At 41.6% G+C, this 16,013-nt stretch overlaps 1 protein-coding gene across 2 annotated transcripts in view; it reads left to right on the top strand.

Moving 5' to 3' along the window:
- Positions 1–16,013, top strand: part of LOC112254423 (FYVE, RhoGEF and PH domain-containing protein 5) — a 46,031-nt gene that overhangs the window by 14,909 nt on the left and 15,109 nt on the right. For both annotated transcript variants that reach the window (XM_024427003.2, XM_024427002.2), the window contains exons 6-7: positions 7,952–8,103; positions 8,524–8,680. In XM_024427003.2, coding sequence (XP_024282771.1) covers positions 7,952–8,103; positions 8,524–8,680 — 309 coding nt within the window. The remainder of the gene's footprint in view (positions 1–7,951; positions 8,104–8,523; positions 8,681–16,013) is intronic.

The raw sequence follows: 16,013 nt of genomic DNA, 5'->3' as shown, positions 1-16,013 counted from the left end.
AATGATGGCTAGAAGACCGGTGACACCGAGCACCGGTGGAACAAGGAGTGGCATCTACTTTGGCAGAAGTCGTGACAACAAGCCTCTTGTTCACATGTCATTCACCATAAAGGGGCTTATTGGAGCTGTCATTTGTGACTGAGACTTGTAAAAGTGTGCTTTAAACGATGTACATTTGTTCATTGTTAGGTATACAAATAATATTATTTCTTGATGCATTTGAAAGAAGTTTTAGTTGTGGCCGATACTGGACTAGATTGTGAACAACTCTTTGCGAAATGCATTGGTTGACTGCCATGAGGTGATAAGCACAATATCGTTCGTGAACTGCAGCCCCCCCCAAACGATTCGTTCGAGTTTGAGTTTGTTGAGCAAAGGCTGTGTGTATGTTTTGGTTCTACAAAGCTATGTCCATCAAAACGTTCAATAATCAATTACTTGCTTTAATTCTTGCACCATGCAATCAATTATCAGTTCAATTATCCATTTTTCTTCTCTATGCTGCCTGCAGAATGGTTTATGTTCCTGCTTGTATATACACTCACCGGCCAGTTTATTAGGTACACAACCCTGTTCACAAAAATGTTTTTCTACTACAGACAGTGAGTCACATGGTCGTGGCTTGCAATATAAAGCAGGCAGACAGGCATCAAGGCAGTCAGTTACTGTTCGACTAAACATTAGAGTCGGCAAAACAAGTGACCTAAGCAATTTTGAGCGTAGCATTTTCGGTGGTGCCAGGCACGCCGGATCCAATATCTCAGAAACGGCCTCACTTCTTGACTTTTCATGCATAAAGGTCTCTAGGGTTTACCGAGAAAGGTGCGAAACAAAAAACATCCAGTCACCGGCAGTCATGTGAGCGAAAACATATTGTTGATCAGAGATGTTGAAGGGGAATGACAGGAATCGTGCAAGCTAACAGCCACACATAACAGCGCAGTACAACAGTGGTGTGCAGAACGGCATCTTGGAACGCACAACTTATCGATCCTTGTCACCGATGGGCTATTGCAGCAGACGACCACACCGGGTTCCACTCCTATCAGCTAAAAACAAGAAGAAGCGGTTTCAGTAGGCAAGCGATCACCAACACTGGACAATTGAGGAGTGGAAAAACATTGCCTGGAACATGACAGCGAGTTCAGTTTACTTGAGTGGCCTGCGTCCTACCCAGACCTCAACACAAAACAGGCTGTTTGCAGCATGAATGTACCACCGTCCAATTTACAGCAACTGCATTATGTCATTGCGTCAGCATGGACCAACATCCCTGTGGAACGTTTACAACACCTTGTAGAATGCCCCAAAGAATACAGGCTGTTCTGGAGGCAAAGGAGGGGTCCGACCCGGTACTAAATGGGTGTACATAATAAACTGTCCGGTGAGTGTATCATAGACAGCTGTTGGTCGGAGCACGTCTCCAGAGCCGCTGAGCCAGAGTATTGCGTATTAATCCTGCAGTAGAATTCATTGCGGCCAGACAGAAGTTCAAACGAACGACTAAAGTCCCTCAGAAAAAATAATCATGACTCTCGAGGCAGTAGAAAGAGTCATTCAAAAAAGTTACAAATAATTCCTGAACTGCATATCACTACATTTAAACGTGATTGTGTTAGTGTCACCACACAGGCTAAAACTTCAGTGGCTTCATGGCTCTTCTCTAGGAAGGAATGCTCTTGAGAAGGGTAATTTCTCTATTGGGGCGGCAGTGTAGCCTAGTGGTGAGAGCATTGGACTAGTAACCGAAAGGTTGCAAGTTCAAATCCCCAAGCTGACAAGGTACAAAATCTGTCGTTCTGCCCTTGAACAGGCAGTTAACCCACTGTTCTTAGGCTGTCATTGAAAATAAGAATTTGTTCTTAACTGACTTGCCTAGTAAAATAAAATTTAACATTTTTTTAAAAATTCTAAGAATTGGGGAAAACATATGAAAGTTCACTAATTGATTGAAGGTGTCAAAATGCTTCAACAATATCAATTGTCCCTCCTGGTATGGCTGTCTGGTAGCTAACACCATCTATAATATAAATCCATCATGTATCTACAAGGACAAGCGTCTGGACCTCATCAATTTCAGTTTTAGAACACTGCAGACACAAAACAAGTCGAGACATACACACCACAGTGAGATAATACTGTGACACTGTGTGCTTTAACGCCTCCCGTTCATCATGTGCTATCGATCCCATCTGAGTTAGCATTCATCACTGCTGCTGTGAAGGAGACCTGGCTGCTACTTTATGTCCTGGCTGCTCCCTCCCCTGGGACAGACACAGTTGTCTTACTCACAGCTCACTAAGCCCCTACACAGGACAGCAGCTTTACCCTCTACTTATCTCATCTACTCTCACCCCCAGTGTATAGAATTAAAGCATATAGGGTCAAATGACAACATTAGACAGTTGGTTGAACAGGGAAGCCTCGTCAAACTTGAGAGACAAATATATGAACAGATCAAACGTCAGCCTGTTATTTGGGAAAGTCCTGGAGAAGAAAACTCAGAAGAAGAACTTCACTTCCCATTTGGGGACAGGGTCTGGAAATGTGTTGTATTTTTTGTTATTCCTCATCAAACAATGGAACAATAGCTTGTGTGTTTTCTCCCAACTCTCACTGACGGTGGTCTTTCCCCCCAGCTGAGTGTGAGTGTTAGAGAGCTCTAGGGAGTGTGTGGGGTGTGTGTGTGTGGGGGGGGTCGTCTAGGAGGGGGGTGTCGTCTAGGAATGTCTGGTCTGTTCCAATCATGCATGGATTGCTGAGTTAGGTCTGTTGGAGAGGGAACACACTTAGGAACATCCCTCTACTGTTATAGCTTTAAGATTCATAAGAGGTGAGTGTTGCATTTATGCATTATGCAACAGAATAATGAAATATTGTTGAATATCATGCCTGGAAGGTGCATATGAGGGACATGTAGCTGATATAATAACCTTATTGAGAAGGGGGGGAAACAAGGTTAAACAACCTGCATTCAGTATTCAAAAAACCTAGCAAGTGTGCAGGATTGAGAATTCATGAAAGAACACACTGTACAAAAGGTAATGAATAAGAATGTTCATGATCTTTACATGAAAGACTCAGTAACAAAGCAACAAAAAGACGTCGATATGTCTACAGAATCTACATAAGAAACCTAGTATAATGATGACGTATAGTACAAAGAGTGGACTTGTGTATGATATTTGCATTACTCAGTTTGTTTAATGGGATCAAAGTGCATAGACTACAGCTTTTACATTCAAATGAACCGATCATAAATCATGGGTGTACACCTAACTAACTAATTCAGGTAGTGCCCTTGCTCAATGGTATCCAGTATGAATGATGAGGTTCCCTGGATTCAAGCTGTCAGGTTCCAACTATCCAAGCAACCACACACACTAGCTCCATGACAAAATATCAACAGTTTACCAATTCAGCAAACTATTTTTTAATTTGACCTTTATTTAACCAAGCAGGTCAATTAAGAACAAATTCTTATTTTCAATGACTCCTTCAAGGCAAGAGTCTCATTTAGCTTTTGTTGCATCTGGAAATTGAATCCACAACATTCTGGGTTAGGGGTTTCCCTACTTCAAATGCATTGGCTCTCCATACAACATTCTTCTGAGATCAAAATGGGATCAAATGAATTACTCATGGTACCGTATTCAATCTATTCTATATGTGAAGGTCGAGCTCCAGTGCCTTACTGGAAAATGTCCATTTTTCAGCCAAACCTGCTGGGATCTAGACTGTACACTTACTCTGACAGGAAGTAAATGAGAAATCATGGAGAGGAATGACAACAGCTGTATTTGATGCATCGCTGACCTCTGGGAATCAACAGTTGGTTCTCCTCACTGCCCTCATTCAGAATGTCCTCTACTGCTTGACTCTATTATCTGCCTAAGGTAACTGGTACAAAGAACCAACCCCATTGCTATCTTATACTTATACTTATCTATTTTTGAAGAGGTGAAGTTACAGTGAACATAGCTGAATAAAGCTAAGTAAGTAGCCTTGCGCAAGCCAGAACAGCTCATATGGGAGGAGCCTATCCCGTGTAGCAGCTTGATGTACAAGTACACCCCGTGGACAGGATGCTAGTCTATCACAGGCCCTTACCCCCAATCTCTCCCCTTAATGCTGAGATGCATCAAGTCCCATTTTTACTGTCTTTGGTATGACTTCCCCAGGGATCAAACTCACAACCTTCCAATCTCGGGGTGTACACCTTAAATGAAGGTAACATTGACCTATTCTAGATTTTTCTCTGTGGAAGGTACCCTGGCGTCAAATGAGCACCGATGTGCTCCAGCGCTTGTGTAAATTCACCTCAAACAATGCCTGGTGCGTACGTTTCTGCATAATCATCTGACTGACTACCCCTGGGCTGACGAGCCCACATTGTCAAGGCAAGGTAGTCAATCTAGCTGGAACAACACTGATAAACCTAAGCACAGGGCTGGCTGGCGGCCGGAGAGAACCACCACAAACCAAGGAGCGGACACACAGGATGTGATGTCATCAATGGCTTCTGGAACCTATTCACCTTATGACGCCTGACAACAAGAGCACATCCAATTTGTTGTGATTGTTTTTTTCCTTCCGGCCCACTCACAAACAAGCAAAACATTGTTAAATATGAATTAAATATGAAAAACTATTCATTCATGTGCACAGGATTTGAAAGATATGTTCTATTTTGAGGAAAATTATTTAAAAAATGAAAACATTTGTTTTCACTTAGTATGGAGGAAGACAGGTTTGTGTCATCGATAATGTGAGGCTATTGTTTAGCAACGACCACAAAGGGTAAAGAAAGCTTCAGAATGTTGGAAAACCCATTCACTTACAGTACATGTGTTTTGTTTGAAATTAACATGTTTATTTTGGGGGTTTAAATAGTATGCTCTCCATCTTAACTGGATGTATAATAGATCCTTTACTAGCTACAACGCTACTAATATCCAACTTCGTCTTGATGAATGTCTCTTCTGTACTAGATATATTTAACTGGCTAGCTGCCCATTGCTAGCTGGTTGTATGGGCAGCTAGCTAGATAGATTGGAACTGCATAGCTAGCTAGCATTACAGATCGACAAACAAGGTGAAAAGTATTATCTTAGCTAGACGGGTTATGAAAGTAATGCCTTATTGGAAAATAGTTCACTAACTAGCTAGTTTCCTGTCTTTAGTTTGCTTTAAAGTCATGTTCAAAATGTTCAACAGCTAGATCAATAGCTTGGGTATGCAGTTTGTCCTGACCATAACACACATTTTAGGTTTTTCAAACCTGATCTGTCATCCACGACAACTTGGCTTGGGTCTTTGAATTGCACAAAGTGGTGATGTAATTTTCTCATCAATATTTGGGATTTATGCTGATGAAGAGTGACAGCTTCTGCTTTGACTCAAGCTAGATAAAGCTAGCTAGGTATACATGACACACAAGTTCCTCTTTTTAGTTTAGCTATCTCAAATAAATTACAGAGATGCAAATTATTGGGGCATAGATAAAATATTGCCGTTCTAAAGCAAGTTTGCTACAATTCTACAAATTTTGCCATGGGATGGAGAGAAGATTTAGCAATTTTATAACTCATTTTATGCAATTCTACACATTTTGCCATAGGCTGGAGGCAAATATTTTCCGTTTTTAATATGACAACTAATGATCAATGGGCCCCACCCCGGTCGGTAATTTAACCATGCTTACTACAAGTTTAGAAAGCTGGCCGCGAAACTAACTTAGCAATCTAAAAATATTTTGCTGACACTGGCTAATTGAGTGACTGCACAACCAAATTCCGAAATTGCACCTATTATTCTAACTCTCAACAGTAAGTTGAGACCCCGACGGAGTACCCCCCCCCCCAATTAAAAAAATATAGATTATTATTATTATTGGTTGTCGGGCCTACAAAAAGGCAGTGGGGCCAGTTCCCCATCCCTGTTGTAGGCTATTGAATTAGCATTTCACCACCATGGCTTCGTAGCTTGAAATATGTGGTAAAAGTTTTTTTTTTAAATTCAAATTGATGGCTAGCACAACACAAGTCAGACATCAACTCAGTTATAGATACAATACAACATTTTAAAATATATATTATCATATTTTAAGCCATTTAATGCAGCACTAAAATGAATGAATGCATTTGAATGAGAGATTCACTTATCTTTACCTCTTGTGGGTAGTACCGAAGTTGTTGGCAGGGGGCGCGTCTGAACATTTAAACTTGTCTTCCTCCATAAGCACTCAGAAGCCAATGTTCATTAGCATTAATACATTAATCAATCAACTGTATTTTATAAAGCCCTTTTTACATCAGCAGTTGTCACACAGATACCCAGTCTAAAACCCCAAAGAGCAAGCAATGCAGATGAAGTACAGTGGCTAGGAAAAACTCCCTAGAAAGGCAGGAACCTAGGAATAAACCTAGAAACCAGTCTTTGAGGGGTGGCCAGTCTCATAGAGAATGACTGGTGGTGTTAGCTAGTTATCTTTATGGCACAACAGATTGCAAATATCTACTTAAAACATTTTGTCATTGATATTCTGTGTCTAACAAAATTGCAATTTTAAGTATTGTTCTTTGATTGAAAAGGGATACAACCGGTATGAATCACGGCCATCAGATATTCTAAAATGCTAACTAGGTAACACCGCCACTCATTCTCTATGAGAATGCTAACGTTAACGAACGTCAGCTTCTGAGTTGGCTTTTTCCACATTTTGTTGTGTTACAGCCTGAATTTCTAATGGATTAAATTGAGATATTTTGTCACTGGTGCAAACATAATTCACCATAATGTAAAAGTGGAATTATGTTTTTTGAATTTTGTACAAAATATTTATAAATTAAAAGCTGAAATGTCTTGAGTCAATAAGTATTCAAACCCTTTGTAATGGCAAGCCTAAATAAATTCAGGAGTACAAATGTGCTTAACAAGTCACATAATAAATTACATGGACTCAATCTGTGTGCAATAATAGTGTTTAAGTGACAATGCCCTCAAAGCCGGTGTTTGAAGGATATGTTGGCAAGGTTGTTAGGCCCGAGACGAAGTCCAATATATCCTCCAAACACCGGCTTCGAACAGGTTAAGAAACAAATTCAAATTATGATTGACATATTTTCATTTAAAAAATCATTTTGTTTGGCCTGCTTTTCTATAGAAATGTCTTTGAATATATCCATAAAAACTATTCTGATTCATGATTTTGACTGGCTAAGAAAAGTTGCCTGCCTGTCTTTCCCATCCTAACTCACGACACATTCATTACTATGGGACAGCAGGAGATTGAATTTAAATACTGAAACAATGTTGCAAATGTCGAAGAGGCAGACAACAAGTTTTATACAAATCTCCGTTGTTGAAAACCAAATGTTAGTCTGAAAGAAAGGGGAGATAATGTTACAGTAGAAATCAAGTTTATAAATTGCCTGGTTGGGCTGATGAGACAGTGGATTGCGCAGTGAGATGGAACAGTAAATAGGCATTTCAACGTCACAGCCTTACTTGTGTAACTTATGGAATAGAAACCGGTTGGAATGTGGTTTTAACCAATCAACATCCAGAATTAGACCCATCCGTTGTATAAGAACATATAGTTCATGTCAATATGTTGATAAATGGTAGGGTTGTGGTCAACAATGTATCAGTGACCAAGGTCATTATGCAACCTAACAGCTGGTAGGTAACCCAGGTCCAGAACCCCTTTTCCTGAGTGGTTAGACAGGCAGAGACTGGGGAAGAGGAAGACAGACTGAGATGATACTGGGTTAGAGAAACAGGAAGGATGTTAAGCTCTAGGAGGATCTGACCCGTTCCCCTTGTAACTCTCTCCCTCCTTTGCCCTTTCCCTCCTTATTCTTTTCCTCCCCTTCTTCCTGCCTCAATCCCTCTCCCCTTCTCCCTCTACCCCCTCTCTTCTCTCCCCTTCTTCATCCCTCACCTGCAGGACTTCAGGGCAGCAGTGTCGGAGGCGGTGGGGGAGGATGGGGAACCTGTGGTGGAGGAACAGAGGCTGGGGGAGATACTGGGCACACTCCCTGAAGTCTACATACTCCACAGCAACATCCTCACTGAGCTGGACTCACGCATCAGACAATGGTGAGACATTGAGTACGTTAAACACAGTGGGATATCTATATATGCAGATTAAGTGCCTCTTTTTATATCCCTGCTGAAGACACAATTTTATAAATTTTATAAAGATGTGTTTAATGTATTATTTTAATTAGCTAATATTATTGTTATTATTATATGCACTCGTAAATAAATACCCACAGCCTTGTAAATTCCATAGAAATGAAAAAGCATAGACAGTTCTACATTTTAAACGCATCAAGTGGAATGATTGTAAATAGTATCCAACTGTATATTTTTTTTATTCTTATCCATTCAGGAGCTCAGGAGGTATCGACATGTTTCTATGTCCGTAATTCAATAACTTACCTGTCAACTGTTATTCAATAACATACACTCATCTAATCCTCCAAGCCTCAACATAATTCCATTCCCCATCACCAGGGAGGAGAGCCAGAGGGTGGTGGATGTGATCCTGTCTCGACGGGAGGAGTTTGCTGGGTTTGCTACCTACATCTCTGAGTATGACCGGAGCATGTCCCTACTGGCAGAGAGCTGCAAACTCAACCCTGCCTTCCATGACATCGTCAAGCAGTTTGAGGTAAGAGGCTATACTTAGTCTGAGCTTAGAGACTACTTATAAAAGTGGAAGTCCTTTACCTAAAACCCCAGTGTGAGTCTTTATCTTGTGTTGATTTAAACTAACCTTTGGATATGCATGCTCAGAAGAATCAGTCCTGAGGTCATAGCCACTGTACCTGCCAGTCTGTAACAATGTCTTTATTCAGCCAGGAGTTCCCCGTTCCCTTTATATAGCAGCTTTAGTCTGTCAACCAGACTCCACTGGGAGTCAATGGCCTTTCCAAACCCTCTCTATTTTGCTCTGCTCTATGGGACTGACCTTTTCAACGTGCTACTCTCATGTTTTATACCTCTCAAAGACCGAACACCAACCCTTTTTTGTACTGTGCATCCCTTTATCTTGGCTGTCAACAGGAAGTACTATCTGAGAGGATGTCATCACTGGTTAACGGGAATTGATCATGTGATCACCATATCCATCAGGAAGAATACGTCACGCAAACTTGCTTTGCACAGCTCCGTAGTATGCAAAGGGATTCTCAGTTGAGTAGGGAATGTGTAATCAAGGTCCCTAATGATGATGATAGGAACCATTATTAACCATGGCAGATGATGTAAAACATGCTCCCAGATAAGACCATCTGGATGCAGCCATGGATTTCTTATTTCCTCTCCATGCCTGAGTGGCCTGTATCATTGATTCAGTGCTCATATAGTGGAAGTTTCTCACATGCTTCAGGTCACCTTGCTTTTACCGTGTTCTAAGTCCTATTGATTGGTTATGATAGAGTTAGCAGTTTGACTTGGAGAAGGATCTATAAACGCACTATTTCAGTATTGGAGTGGCCTTTGTGTTAAGTTTTTCCAATGAATCTACCAATTAGTCTCAGCTCTCATTAATACAAAGATTGTACACAAGACCACCCACATATATGCATAACATACAGTTTCTTGCATATAAATGAGTTAGACATAGACATAGACATATTTTGAAGCACCTCAAGTTTCATTATAATTATGTTAATTTTGGAAATGAGTCTTGGCTCTCACTGCTGCTAAGATTGTACCCAAGACCACCCACAGATATGCATAGCGTACCGTTTCTTGCATAGTCATGAGTTAGCGGTTCCTAGCCATATTTTGATGCGTAGTGATTGGTAGACAATGATTCTACGCATCTCAATAGTGATTAGGAATGCAACCAGACAAGGAAGCAACTGTCTCAGCTTATGAATATTCACGAGCAGCTGCCCTCACCAGATATACTGTGGCTCTACGGACTGGCAATGTAGGTATCGCAGAGAGAAAGAGGGAGGGAGAGAGAGAGAGAGGGAGAGGAAGGATAAGTGTCACGAGTCCGACCAAGGGTGGTTCCCCTTCCCGGGCGGATGGCGCTCGGCGGTCGTCGTCACCGGCCTATTAGCTGCCACTGATTGTCTTTCCTCCCCCTCCTTGTATGTTTATTGGTAGCACCTGTTTATGTTTAATTAGTTTGTCTTTATTAGACAGCCGGCCCGCCTGGTTGTTGTGCGGAATTATTTCAGTGTAACCTTCGGCTCTGTTGTAGAGGTACGTGTTAGTGCCTGGTCGTGATTTTTTCCGTTGTACATTTTGATTCCCTGTGTTTGGGAACGTAACTATTGTGAGCACCCTGTGGTGCGTTGGTGCTATTAAAGACGCACAGCATTTCACTCTCTGTCTCCTGCATTTGACTCCACACCCACGACACCCGGAGCATTACAATAAGAGAAACATTTGACTTATATAAGCTCTTTTTTTCAACCACTCTATAGATAAAATAAGCATTATCACTGAATGTATGTCAGAAAAAATCCAGTGTTTATCTCAAAGTTAAACACTTTGGGGAATGTTATGAATATTAACGTTATTTCTAGTTAAAAGCTTTTAACTACGCATAACATCCCCTCGTCCTGGCTTTGTAGTGGTTACATCAGAGACAGTAAGAGGTAATAAAGGTGTGATGGCTGCTGTGTGGTGTGAGAGGACTGCCAGGGGGACTCCTTCTGTGTGTAATGAGACACACAGGGCTCTCTGGGACAGCAGTAGAAACACAGCCAGAGTCACAGCCACGCAGCAGTAGGTTATCCTGCCATGGCAGTTTAGCCAACGATCAATGCAGAAAGTGTTTTCCATAATGTCAGGTGACCATTTAGATGATTTCGTGACCTTGGGACTATTAAGGTTCTATCTGCTCCTAGTTCTGAGATATTGGACATCAACGTTTTCACATCCAAGATCTCAGAACGGTTTTGTAGTGAATTCTTCTGTAACGGTTTTCTAGTGGTGATGAAGGAGAGTCGGACCAAACTGCAGCGCGTCGATTGCGATCCATGTTTAATACAACAAAGAAACACGAACTTACCAAAAAACAATAAACGAAACCGAAACAGCCTATCTGGTGCAAACTAACAGCGAGTACACATAGGACACTAAGGACAATCACCCACGACAAACTCAAAGAATAAGGCTGCCTAAATATGGTTCCCAATCAGAGACAACGATAAGCACCTGCCTCTGATTGAGAACCACTCCAGACAGCCATAGACTTTGCTAGACAACCCACTAAGCTACAATCCCAATACCACCACCAAAACCCCAAGACAAACACACCACAATTACAAAAACCCCATGCCACACCCTGGCCTGACCAAATACATAAAGATAAACACAAAATACTTTGACCAGGGCGTGACATCTTCTTTCATAACCCATTAAGTTCCTCACCTTAGAGATACCCCAAAATTTGAAGACATTTGTAAATCAGTTTTTTTAGGGGTTGTCAATCTGGGTTCAGTCGTAAGGTTCTATCTGGCACAGAATGTTGCATTTATTTCAATTTCAATAGAAACATGCAGACATTTAATGATTCAATGAAGAGAATACCCTTCCTTCTTTCTAATCACATCATCAAATATATTCATTCATGTTCATCACACATTTGTTAAAGCGATAGTTCACTAAAATGACAAATACACTATATCCTATGGAGAACTAGCAACATTGCTAAAGCTTAGCTCTGGATGAGTAAACGGACATATTGTTCTGGTCTCTGACACTCAAAGTCAGTAAACAACTTACTAGTTATCAATAAAATGTGGTAAGTTTGTAATTGTAGTGAAATACCACTTCCATGGAGGTTTTCTTATTGATATAGAACAAGACAAAAACAGCAATGTCTCTACAGTGGGCTCTAAACATGCTTTAGGGCACCTGTATTTATTTGTTTCTACCGTACGTTATGCCAATTCTTCTGAAAAGTCGTGGAAAAAAATAAATGACAAAAGAGGACCAGAACCGACATGAATAATCAAGGATATGATAAATGTATAGTTTTGAGAGAATTCATATTTTTCAAATCTCAGATCTCAGAACTGTTTTGTGATGTCTTTCTCTTTCATGACTCATTAAGTACAATACCTTACATACATATGTTATTTTATTGTGTGATTAGACTGCAGATGAACCTTATAGCACTAAGTTCAAAGGATTTTGCTCAGATAGAACTTTCAAATGTTTCATTTAAAAAAAAATCATAAATGTACTTTAAAACAAAATCTGTCATATCTCACATGTAAAGGACCACCTAAAGAGCAACTCTATGTGAAGAACTAATTCAGATCGAACTTATAGTCCCAAGGTCTCGTACATCTTGTATACTTTATATCTCTTCGTTATTGGTTAGATTAATGTTCATTTTGTAAAGCTTAAAGAGTTCATCTCTCTCTCTCTCTCTCTCTCTCTCTCTCTCTCTCTCTCTCTCTCTCTCTCTCTGTCTCTCTCTGTCTCTCTCTGTCTCTCTCTCTCTCTCTCTCTCTCTCTGTCTCTCTCTGTCTCTCTCTCTCTCTCTCTCTCTCTCTCTCTCTCTCTGTCTCTCTCTCTCTGTCTCTCTCTCTCTCTCTCTCTCTCTCTCTCTCTCTGTCTCTGTCTCTCTCTGTCTCTCTCTCTCTCTCTCTCTCTCTCTCTCTCTCTCTCTCTCTCTGTCTCTGCCTCTCTCTCTCTCTGTCTCTCTCTCTCTCTCTCTCTCTCTCTCTCTCTGTCTCTCTCTGTCTCTCTCTGTCTCTGTCTCTCTCTCTCTCTCTCTCTCTCTCTCTCTCTCTCTCTCTCTCTCTCTCTGTCTCTCTCTCTCTCTCTCTCTCTCTCTCTCTCTCTCTCTGTCTCTGTCTCTGTCTCTCTCTGTCTCTCTCTGTCTCTCTCTCACTCTCTCTCTCTGTCTCTGTCTCTCTCTGTCTCTCTCTGTCTCTCTCTCTCTCACTCTTTCTCTCTCTCTCTCTCTGTCTCTCTGTCTCTCTCTCTCTCTCTGTCTCTGTCTCTGTCTCACTCTCTCTCTCTCTCTCTCTCTCTCTCTCTCTCTCTCTCTCTCTCTCTCTCTCTCTCTCTCTCTCAGGTAAGTGGAGGGGTAAGCTCTTCAAGCGTTGGTCCAGCAGTGCTGTGTTGTGGGGTGTAATTTCATTGTGGATGTGGTGATGACAGTGATGAAGTAGCTATGCGTTGTGATCAGATCACCATAGGACCTTAAAAGATAAAAGCCCCTCTTCAGCCAATTTGTTGTTTACTGTGCTGCTATATACAGCAGCCAATGGTGTGTGTGTGTGTGCATGTGTGCATGTGTGTGTGCCTGTGTGTGTATGCCTGTGATGTTGATGTGATATTGAATGCTTGTGTTGGTGTTTGTGCCTAGGTGTTTGTGTTCCCTTGAGAAGGAAACACAGGAGGAGGAGAGTGTTTGTGTGTGAGATGCAGCAGGTGCACAGAGAGAGATAAAGACAGTGTGATGGTGATAAATCCCAGTATAGGCAGCTGGGTAATGAGGCAGACACAAGCTAATTAGAGAGGCAGCCTCCTTTACAACTCCCCAATTAGATCAGCTGTGTGTGCAGCCAGCGAATCAGATGGCCATGACTGTATGTATGAATGTGTGTGTGTGTGTGTGTGTGTGTGTGTGTGTGTGTGTGTGTGTGTGTGTGTGTGTGTGTGTGTGTGTGTGTGTGTGTGTGTGTGTGTGTGTGTGTGTGTGTGTGTGTGTAGGCACCGCCTCTTTTTGCCTCACTCACCCAAACAACCACGCACTAATTATCATATTTGGCTCGCCACAGAAGCCATTTCAGCCGTACAAGTGTCAGCTGGATCACAATTTACATGAACAAGCGACACTTGAGGTGCTGGTGTTCTGTCAGGGAGAGGTTTTAATGATGGGATGTTTTTATTGAAAAGGGAGGGGGAAACTGAAGGGTAATCCAAAGTGAGAGAGAGGAAACCACACAGAGCTAATGTAAGGTGCCTTTAGAGAGACCCTTATGGAAAAACACATGACTTTCACATGTGATCACATGTGATCTCATGTGAAGTTAATGTGATAACGTGACATCATATAAAAGCAACATGTGATAACATGAAACTACACGTGATAACATTTGAGCACATGTGAAAGCATGAGTTACATGTCTAGCATATCACAGAGGGTGTTCTTTGGTGAAAGAGTATCCAACATAATCCAGATAGAATCCAGAATTCCCCAGGGCAGCTGTCTAGGCCCCTTACTTTTTTCAATCTTTACTAATGACATGCCACTGGCCTTGAGTAAAGCCAGTGTGGCTATGTATGCGGATGACTCAATACTATACACGTCAACTACTACAGTGAGTGAAATCATTGCAACACTTAACAAAGAGCTGCAGTTAGTTTCAGAATGGGTGGCAAGGAATAAATTAGTCCTAAATATTTCAAAAACTAAGAGCATTGTATTTGGGACAAATCCTTCACTAAACCCTAAACATCGACTGAATCGTGTAGTAAATAATGTGGAAATTGAGCAAGTTCAGGAGACTAAACTGCTTGGAGTAACCCTGAATTGTGGTGAAAACTTGACACAACAGTAGTAAAGATGGGGAGAGGTCTGTCCATAATAATAAAGCACTCTGCCTTTTAAACAACACTATCAACATGGCAGGCCCTACAGGCTCTAGTTTTGTCGCACCTGGACTACTGTTCAGTCGTGTGGTCAGGTGCCACAAAGAGGGACAATTACAATTGGCTCAGAACAGGGCAGCATGGCTGGCCCTTGAATGTACACAGAGAGCTAACATTAATAACATGCAAGTAAGTCTCTCATGGCTCAAAGTGGAGGAGAGATGGATTTCATCACTACTTGTTTTTGTAAGAAGTGTTGACGTGCTGAATGCACCAAGGTGTCTGTTTAAACTACGAGCACACAGCTCAGATACCCATGCATACCCCACAAGACATGTCACCAAAGTCTCTTCACAATCCCCAAGTCAAGAACAGACTATGGGAGGTGCACAGTACTATATAGAGCCATGGCTACATGGAACTCATTTTCACATAAGGTAACTTATGCAAGCAGCAGAATCGGATAAAAAGAAAACAGATGAAAAAGGATGTGAATAGTCACACACAGGCACAGACACACATGAACATGATAAGACACGCACTCTAAACACACGTACATGTGGATGTTGTACTGTAAATATGTGACCGACCGGCTCAAATCGGTCTTATGTAGCAAAATTCAAAATTGTGTTTTTACATTGGATAAAAGTAGAGACTCTGAGCTACAGAATTGTATATCATACACTACAGTTGAGGAACAATGGGAAAGTAATTCTGCTTTGAAAGTGAATAAACTTGTAAACTCCCTTTTGAGAAAATGGCCTTTGAATGTTTTGGTACTACTATTGGAGAGCCCTTCTTTGTCTACACCCATTCAGCAACGTTCCCACCCTCTTTAGCTTTAGCCCCACCCATCTCTTTAAAGGGTTGATCCGAGCGTTCTGTACAAACAACAGCAGTCAGGCACCCAAGCTAACTTGCTAGTGAATTCCAGATACAAATGAGAGAACATTACTCGCCCTAGCGGAGCTGGTTAGGCTGTTATGTTATCCAGAGCGTTGGTGACTGCAACTGTGCGTGTCCATTCATATATTCTGAGAGTTTCGCTCTCAGACCGTCCAGAGTGCACACTGGACGCTCTGGCCAATGAGTAGAGTTGATCTGAACGTTCTGACCTCACAATGGCAGTTAAGCACCCAAGCTAACTAGCTAACATTGGCTAGCTTGCTAGCTACTTCCAGACACAAATGAGAGAACACCCTACTCTGACCATTTTACTCGCCCTGGCAGAGCTGGTTAGGCTATTTTCATGTTTTTCAGGGCGTTGGTGACTGTAATTGTGGTGCTGGTAACAATTTACACAGCTAGCACAGTGGATCTGGACCGATTCCGGCTGAGAGTCGAGGCACTCGGCTGAGAGTCAGACTCGGCTGAGAGTCAGACTCTGCCAACGTCATGTGCCTTTGGCAGTATTACTTGTGGTT

Source organism: Oncorhynchus tshawytscha, linkage group LG07 (assembly GCF_018296145.1).
Source record: "Oncorhynchus tshawytscha isolate Ot180627B linkage group LG07, Otsh_v2.0, whole genome shotgun sequence".
Classification (NCBI taxonomy): domain Eukaryota; kingdom Metazoa; phylum Chordata; class Actinopteri; order Salmoniformes; family Salmonidae; genus Oncorhynchus; species Oncorhynchus tshawytscha.
The sequence above is the reverse complement of the archived record's forward strand: the minus strand, read 5'-3'. Positions and strand labels throughout refer to the sequence as shown.